General features: G+C 37.8%; 1 protein-coding gene across 3 annotated transcripts; it reads left to right on the top strand.

Moving 5' to 3' along the window:
* The first annotated feature begins 3,755 nt into the window (after positions 1-3,755).
* LOC129754337 (ADP-ribosylation factor GTPase-activating protein 1) lies at positions 3,756-6,577 on the top strand. 3 transcript variants are annotated; one of them, XM_055750319.1, is made up of 6 exons: positions 3,756-4,148; positions 4,335-5,039; positions 5,099-5,176; positions 5,307-5,366; positions 5,490-5,713; positions 5,796-6,577. In XM_055750319.1, exons 1-6 carry the CDS (start codon positions 4,089-4,091, stop codon positions 6,118-6,120), a joined length of 1,452 nt encoding a protein of 483 aa, XP_055606294.1. In that variant the 5' UTR covers positions 3,756-4,088; the 3' UTR covers positions 6,121-6,577. The 3 variants fall into 3 exon arrangements, with proteins under 3 accessions (XP_055606294.1, XP_055606295.1, XP_055606293.1); XM_055750318.1 differs by having other exon boundaries at positions 3,757-4,148; positions 5,099-5,209; XM_055750320.1 differs by lacking the exon at positions 5,307-5,366.
* The last annotated feature ends 1,924 nt before the right edge of the window (positions 6,578-8,501 follow it).

Below are 8,501 nucleotides of genomic sequence, written 5' to 3'. Positions count from 1 at the left end.
CCCCCAAGGGGCACTTTAGGCTGTGGTGAGACCTGGTGGGAATTCCCTCTGGGAGTTCCAGTGCCGACCAACCGTTACAAGCCCCTCGATAGTCGTGAGACACTCGCGTGGTTTTATCGTGCACGAACTCTATAGCTCCCCGGACCGTGTAGTGAACGACAGGCCTACGCCCAACAGGCCGAGTAGTTGCTCGGATTGCCCGAAGTGCAATCCGACCTGTTCCTGAAACTGCCCTGTTCCTGTTTTCATCCGGATCCCGTTACGTCGTTCCTGCAGTAGTCCCCCAACGAGTCGACCACCGAGAAACGGCCGCAACGAGTTCGTCGAGTTTGAAAAATAAATGCGCAAGTACAAAATTAAACCCCAAAATCTTACCACATTTTCTCTTGGTTCATTAACCCCTAAAATTGAAGAACACTCACAAAGAAAAGTGAATTGAAAAGTTTTTAAAATAAAAGTTATGTATGGTCTTTCTTCATCCAAATTGTTGCGTCTTAATTAAAAGTGCATTCCCTAAAATTCAAAATTATTCTTTCTTGTTGTTTGTTTCTGTAAAGTTCAAATTGGTTTTAAAAGTCCGCCCAAGAATCACAAATTTAATTGTTATTAGTGTCCAATTTCTCCGGTGATCATCCAAAGTTCCCCTGTTGAGCTAGCGCAGGGAAGTAGGGTCTAAACGATTCTAACAGGGGTAGCCAAAAGTTAGCGTGTGACGTTCTGGTACCGAAAATTTGGTACACGCTCGAAATTTTTTAACCAATTATCGTTAAAAAATAACCATTTTCACACCTTTCCGCGTTAAGTGATTTTTTGGTTTTTTCCATAGAAGTCATTTTTTGACTTCTCTTGAGAAGTGAGATTGTGGTTATTTTTGAACCACAAGAAATTTATGCGGTGAAGAGGAATTTGGTTAATTTTTAACCGCAAAGCAAAGCGAAGGAGAACCGGATCACTGATTATTGTTTTTTTTTTATTTGTGAAAAGAAATAAAGATTTAAAAGGCAAAGAAAATGAATGGAAATAAGTTTTTCATTTATTTTTAATATTTTTTCAAAAAAAGTCTGTGTTTAGGGAAATTGTTTGATTAGATTAGTTGTCGTGATACCCGAACAATCTGACATCACGAAACAGATGAAGCGGGTTCCTGATGCCTTGCTTGTCCAGGTGCAGGTATCTTCATTGGCAGACTATCAAAATTTTTCTGCATACACCTGAACTGTGTTCCCGAATGAGCTTTTGAATATGATCTGGTCCAAAACGTGTTCCAACGAAAGTGTTGGCAATCTCGGCCGACTCGGTTAGTGTGCTGATGGTTGCTTTTCGGATCCTGGAGGATGTCCAGCCACACGTCCGGCTTTTCATGGCAAATACCGGGCTATAGGATTCCTGTCATTATGACTTTCTCTGGCCTACTAGCTCAGTTGGTCGTGATGGAATATGTGAGAGCCGATACCAAATTTGCTGAGGATAGGAAAAAACCTTTAGTATTTATTGATGCTTTTTAATTTAGAAAATATAAAATAAGTCTCTCTTACCTATCCTTCGGAAGCAGGAATTCTGAATCACTGGAAATGCATGATTGCCGACGAATCCGAAGGCGATGCCGAAATTGATTCGCGTAATTTTCATCACATATAGAAAAAGCCCATTGAAGCTCAAGTTTTGGATATGTAACAAAAATCCGCGATTTTCGAATTATAGGATTGCCCTAGTGGGTTGATTTGATGTTAAATAAATTTATTAATGCTTACCTTCAAGGAGAAAAGGACTCAAACTTCCGGGAAAAAATAGCGACAGCCAGCTTCTTAATCACCAAAAACCAAAATGGCGAAGAAAATATGCTTGATCATTTTCAAGCGTTTTGTACCAATTATATGGTTAAAATTTTAACCATTTTTGGTTCGATCATGAGAACTTCAATATTGGTTAAAATTGCACTGCCAAAAATTGTTAAAAAATAACCATATTGGCAGTTCGACAGCAAAAACCATAAAATGGTTACTTTTTATCCATAAATGGTTAAAAAAAAATGAGCGTGTACGGTGCGTTTGTACACTCAGAAATTTAAAAAATATTAAAAATATTATGTTTTAATTACTCTGACATTTAACTGACATTAATATCCAGAAATATTAAAAAATAACTATTTCAATTATTAAAATTTATGCACCCGAATAATTTCTTGGCGTGTAATGATCCAATGCATAAAATTTAATAACCGAGATATTATTTTGTTCAAACAAACGCTTTGTGATTTGTGCTTTTGAGTCCCAACTAAACGGGTATGAGCACGTGCTAAATTTTCAGTTGCAAAATGCCGCTCAACTTGACTGCATGCAGGTTCCATTCTTTTCGAATATGTTAATCATCTTTAAAAAGAATGGAATCAGTAGCAGCAAAGTATTGTTAAAGGGAAAGTGCATTTGTTTTGTATGCTATGGTCAATAATGCACATTGATCATAGAACTTTTGTACGAAAATCAAACGATTTTCGTTTGTTTTTTTCTGATTATTTCTGCTTTAAGCGTTTGCCTTTACGTCCCAGCTCAAACTTTTTATTCTGACCACCAGATGTCGCTTCCATAACAATCATCCCATTTCTCAATGCATAAATTTTAGGTGTGTTCAACAAAACTCAATCGAAATCAATTGAAATGGATTGACAGTTGATCAGCTGTTTTTCCAATTGACTTCGATCGATTTCTATCAGGCTGCTGAATGAACAGCCAGACACTAATACTAACGCGCTGCTTTTGCTGTCATTTTCTTATACAACTGTGTACTTGGAGATTTCGGGCTTTATTTAATAATGAAAATTATAATAGCAATCGTCTGTTACTGTACTGATGTTTTAACTTGATTAAATGAAAAAAAAAACCTTTTTTTTTAATGATTTATCGATTCTTAATAAACATGACACCAGCCCGACGGACCTGCCCCAAGTCATCAGCACCAACGAATCAGCATGGCTAGCACAGCACCACCGACTCAGCACAGCACCACCGACTCAGCACAGCACCACCGACTCAGCACAGTACCACCTCAGCATGGCTAGCACAGCACCACCGACTTAGCTAACTCGCACAGCACCGACCCCAGCACCCCACAATGAACACCGCTCCCAAAGAAACAATCAAAAATTAGTCACAACAAACCAAACCAGCTGTTTTTGACAGCAAGCAACTACATGTGTGTTAGTGTAATTGAAACCGATAGAAACGAATCCTGCTCTCGAGCTTGATCGATTTCGATTGGTTTCGATCGACTTCGATTGGCTTCATTGAACGTCAATTGGATTAGTTTCGATCACAACATTGGCTGAGTGAACAACAATTTACCAATCGAAATCGATTGAAACCGATTTCAATTGGCTGTTGAACACGCTATTTAATCGCAGAAATATTTCTCAGTGAGAAATATCCAAGTAATTACACCATGAGAAATATCCTTGTGCGTTAAGAGGGAGAAACGTGAAAATACCTAGAAATTAATTGTTTGATATTTTATTTATTTCTGAGTGTATGCGATTTGACAGCTGGTTCATCTGGTAAAAGGCGATGAATTTTAAATGCACCGCTTATATTTTAACTTGAAAGTGTATATATTATATTTACTTCATGCAAAGTGTTTTTACAGTGTAGAATAAGCCCCGAGTACACTTTCAAATTTTACGTTTTCAGCAACGGGATCTTTGACACGTAATTTGACGTTCGAAATTTGTTTTTTCCTGCTGCTGCTGTTCTTATTGGATAAAAACTCGTAAAAAGTGTAAAGTTAATTCAACGTTCGTCTGGTTTTGCACAATCTTCCCGTATCCGGAAAGGTTGAACAGGCTAAATTTATGTCCGTGGCGTTTATAACATATTCAGTGAACCGCGCAGCATGGAAATTTATGCTTTCGAGCTTCGGAAACGGTGAAAAAGTTCAAAACTAGAAAGACTCATGCTTGCGTGTGTAGGTCTCCAAAAGAAAGTGACACATCTACAAGAAGAAAACTGCAAAATTCGTGTTTCTAAATAAGGAGAAAAATCTTTCAAGGCAGTTGCACATCAAGTTGATTCTGGTATAATCACGGATAGCTAAAGAAGATGGCAAGTCCCCGAACCCGGCGTGTATTGAGCGATTTAAAGCCCAACGACGATAACACAGTAAGTAATTTGAAGTTATGTTTTTTTCTCCATATGCTCAGAGCCCTATAAATTCTAAGTACAGGAACGTACTGATTTCTTATCCTATGATATTTGCATTAAACATTAAATTCAAATCAAATCAAATAATATGTATAATAGATGAATATAAAGCATGTGGTCATTCTATTTTTTTTTGTTTCACAGAAATGCTTTGAATGCGGCACCCATAATCCGCAATGGGTTTCGGTAACCTACGGTATTTGGATCTGTCTGGAATGCTCAGGAAAGCACCGTGGCTTGGGTGTCCACCTTTCGTTTGTACGATCCGTGTCGATGGACAAATGGAAGGACATTGAGCTGGAAAAAATGAAAGTCGGTGGAAACCGTAAAGCACGTCAGTTTTTCGACTCCCAGGACGATTGGGACGACACGTTGCCAATCACTAAAAAATACAACACTCGGGCAGCGGCTTTATATCGTGACCGAATTTCCACTATGGCTCAGGGTAAGGCCTGGGATCAATCTGAAGCAATGAATCGGGTGAAAGACAGTGGATTTTCTTCGAGTGCTTCATCGCACGCTAGCGGTGTCAGTCACTCTCGAAGCAGTGGTTCGTTGGGCTCCGGAAGCACTGCTGGTTATTCATCGTCTTCTGGTGGCGGTGCAGTTGGAGGATACCAGAATGGGGGAGGCTATCAAGACATGAGCTATCAGCAGTTCAATTCCGCGGAATTTAAATCGCAAAAGGAGGACTTCTTCAGCCGCAAACAGCTGGAGAATGCTACCCGGCCGGATAATTTGCCCCCAAATCAGGGTGGGCGGTATGCAGGATTCGGCTATTCGATGGATCCTCCTCCACGAAGTCAGTCACATGAGTTGTTCGATTCTGTGCAGTCTTCGCTGTCTACGGTGAACACATGAACTTTGAAAATTGAAAAACGTTACTAATTGAAGTGTTCTATCCATAGGGCTGGAACGTATTCTCAAAGGTCGCTAATGTAGCCAAGGAGAATGCCTTCAAGTACGGTAGCCTGGCTTCGCAAAAGGTAGTTGAGGTTTCTAGCACTGTTACAGATAAGGTATAACTTTTCTGTTAAATTTCATCTATCCATTTTAGTTGATTTATTTTTCGTTTCCTTGATTTTCGCCTGATTTTTTATATTATTTTCAAAATAGGTTAAAGAAGGTACTCTGCTAGAAGGCGTCGGTTCTCAAGTATCAAGTCTAGCTAACAAGGTTTGTTACAGAATTTAGATGTTTATATAATTTAACGTTTCCTATACTTTGTCGAACCATTGGAATAGATTGCCTAAATTGAAAGAAAACCATTTAACACCATAATTTATTGTATCATGATAGGTCGGTGAAGTGAGCCGAAAAGGATGGTCCGGCTTCGGTGGTAATAGCTACAGCACTCCTGGAGGAAATGATCAACAAAACAATTTTTCCGCTGATTCTGGTAACGGTGGCTATCAACGGTCTTCGTCAAATGGGAAGCTAAGTAGCTACGGAGGAAATGGCTCTAATGGTGCTGACTGGAATTCCTGGAACAACGATAGCAACTCGAATGCCGTAAAATCATAGTGAGTTTTTTTCTTTTCTAGCAAGATTGATTTAAAAACATCAAGTTACACTATTTCACCTTTCTCGTGGTTATTTTCACAGTCAAAATCCGGATAACGAAGGCGAACAATGGAGCGGATTTGAATCTGGCACATCATCTAGCGCTAAGCTGCCTTCAACAGATGGTGGCTATCAAAGTTCTTCCTACCAGGATAACAGTACGGCAAGTGATCTGCGAAATCAAAATACCAACCAGCAAAGCCGAATTGCGACCAATCGCAGCAGCATGAAGGCGAAAGCCGGCGCGTCGAATTTAGAGAGTGATTTCTCTGGATTGGACATTAAAAGTAAAGCGGCCGGTAGTAGCACCACTAGTAAAAAGAATAACAACGCCGAAGACGATCTGTGGAACATGTTGAACAACTAGATTACTTATTGGATTTTACGAAATGGCCAGACCCGCCTAAAAGTTTATAACATGAACGAAGTAGCATAATTGAAACCCTTATCTCGGTCATTCTTTATGGTGGGCAAAGTAGCAATCTACCGATGATATTTTTTGTTCCCTATTTTAATATGTCTAAAGAAAAAAAAAAAGGTTGCAAGAGTTCACCAAGATCTATATTATAAATTTTATGTGTCGCTGTATACTTTTCCTTATATTTCTCAAAGAATCACATTTATTACACACAGAAGAGTATTTATCTGAGATAAGTTTACGATCATATAATGTATTCCAGCAAACTGTAGTTGAAATTGATATTGCACATAGACAAGATACCTGCAAAAAAATCTTTAAACCATATGAGAATGTCTGAAACCAATAATTGTGCGAATGAAAAGTTAATCGAATGGTAGTTTGAAAAATAAAGTATATTAGTCGTGCAAAACATGCGTATTTTTTCTCTACGAAACTCCGTTCTTAATTTGAACTCGATGGCAGCGGTTAAGAAACAACGGAATCAAACTTTTACCGTTCTACCAAAGCAAAAAGAAAGCTTTTGTATCCGTGATCTAGAAATATTGAACGTTAAGGTTGTACAGAGCTGTTGAAAATTAACATTGGTATTATAACTAAAATTTCAAAGATAAACACATTTAAAAATTAAATTGAATTCCATTTTTTTATTGTATTGTAAGGCCACTATTTTATTATTCTATGAGGGTTTTTTGGTGTGTCATAGACTGCAATAAGTATTTTTCATGATTTTGTTATTAGCGTTAACGCACGCGTTATTGTGTTAGCGGCTACGCACGGCACCCTTCCAAATAAACGAATTTCAAATCAAATCCAATCATGATTTTGTTATTGAATGCACTGTCATGCTTTTAGATTTAGATTTATTTGAGGCATCAGTAGTTAATTCATGATGTAGCATTCCTAGCGAGCAAGTAGGTAATTGCTCTTTTAAAGGAATGTAACGTTGTTATGTTACAATGTTATTCGGATGAGTTTACATAGTTCGTGTAAAGCTGGATACATGACGATTAAGCGATGATGTAGATATTGCAGCGAAGGTTTCGATGTGTGGAAGTTGCTTTATGTAAAACGACCAAAAATAATAGTTTTCCCGTTTTAAAAGGTCTTATTGATAGTAAGCGGCAGTTCACCTCTTTGTCATGATTTGAATCAGTCATGGTGTACGTATACCATACATTTCTAATTAAGAACGATTAACTCAAATAAAACCATTTTTACCTTGGTACTAAGTGCCAATGAAAAAATTTGGTTTAATTTGAATAAAAACTTTGATCTACTTAATTAAAAAAACGACTCCTACATCCAACTTTTTTGTATCAGTCTTGAAAACAAGAATATTTCTAGAATTCTTTTCTTCAAAGTTGACATATTGTTGCCCATTTTTTGAATTACCAAAAAAAAGAAATTTTCTATATAAATTCACAGATTATTGGCAACGGTGATGACACAGTCACGCAGAGAGTATTTAAAAAATCAGGACGGTCCACCAGAAATCAGGACAAATTCTGATACATCAGGACACCAGGCACCTCTGATTCGAAGGTTCACAAACAGGATTGCCAATGTGCCTGATTTTTGGAGGTTAAATCTGATAACCTTATAGAGTATGGTGGGGTAAAAGTACGACCTTAGTGCTATCCTATTTTTAAAAAATTTGGCCGGTTGTTTTCCAAAAAACCAAGAACAGCATTTGATTCTTTAGACTTTTATCTCTCTTCTACAAAATTACGAAGATAACCGATTGACGCATTTGATAGCAGTAGTGAAAATGCCTAAATGCTATCCAAACGTACTCTTACCCCACCTCTGGGGCAAAAGTTCGAATGATGTGGGGTAAAAGTACGACCATTCAAAATTCTACATTTCGGCATTCAGTCAAGAGGAAAATTATTTTATATCAATGTTTGCTTACAAAAGCAGCTCCTGTGTTCGCTTTTTATATAAATTCTATACATGGGTGAAAAACCTGCGCAAATTTTCAGCTCTTCACCAATTGTCTATATTCAACAGGTTCACAGAATCCAGTTATCATCGAATTTGAGCAATTTTTCGCGCGAGCAAGTCTAGTAGAAACAAAAATATGCGCTGATGTTTCCAGAGCATTTAAAAAATAAGTTTAAATTTTCCGTTCAGATTTACTTCAGTAGACCCTTCGTACTTTTGCCCCATTTTCAGTTCGTACTTTTGCCCCTTCATGGTTTCTCATAATTCCCAGTTTATTGTGCAGAACAGAGACATAGTAGTTAAATTCTTTCTTCGGCATTCGATAGTGATTAAAACCAACTAAAAAGACACATTAAAACTTTCATTGAAAGCCAGACTTTTGA

Source organism: Uranotaenia lowii, chromosome 3, assembly GCF_029784155.1.
Source record: "Uranotaenia lowii strain MFRU-FL chromosome 3, ASM2978415v1, whole genome shotgun sequence".
In the NCBI taxonomy this organism is placed as follows: Eukaryota; Metazoa; Arthropoda; class Insecta; order Diptera; family Culicidae; genus Uranotaenia; species Uranotaenia lowii.
Note: the sequence above shows the minus strand (reverse complement) of the source record. Positions and strands in the feature narration are given on the sequence as shown.

Bases quoted from the DNA above. Each gene is read 5' to 3' on its own strand.
- LOC129754337 (XM_055750318.1), top strand. From the start codon at position 4,089: ATGGCAAGTCCCCGAACCCGGCGTGTATTGAGCGATTTAAAGCCCAAC. The intron at 4,149-4,334 runs GTAAGTAATTTG...TTTGTTTCACAG, and splicing joins AGCCCAACGACGATAACACA to AAATGCTTTGAATGCGGCAC. The intron at 5,714-5,795 runs GTGAGTTTTTTT...TTATTTTCACAG, and splicing joins TCGAATGCCGTAAAATCATA to TCAAAATCCGGATAACGAAG.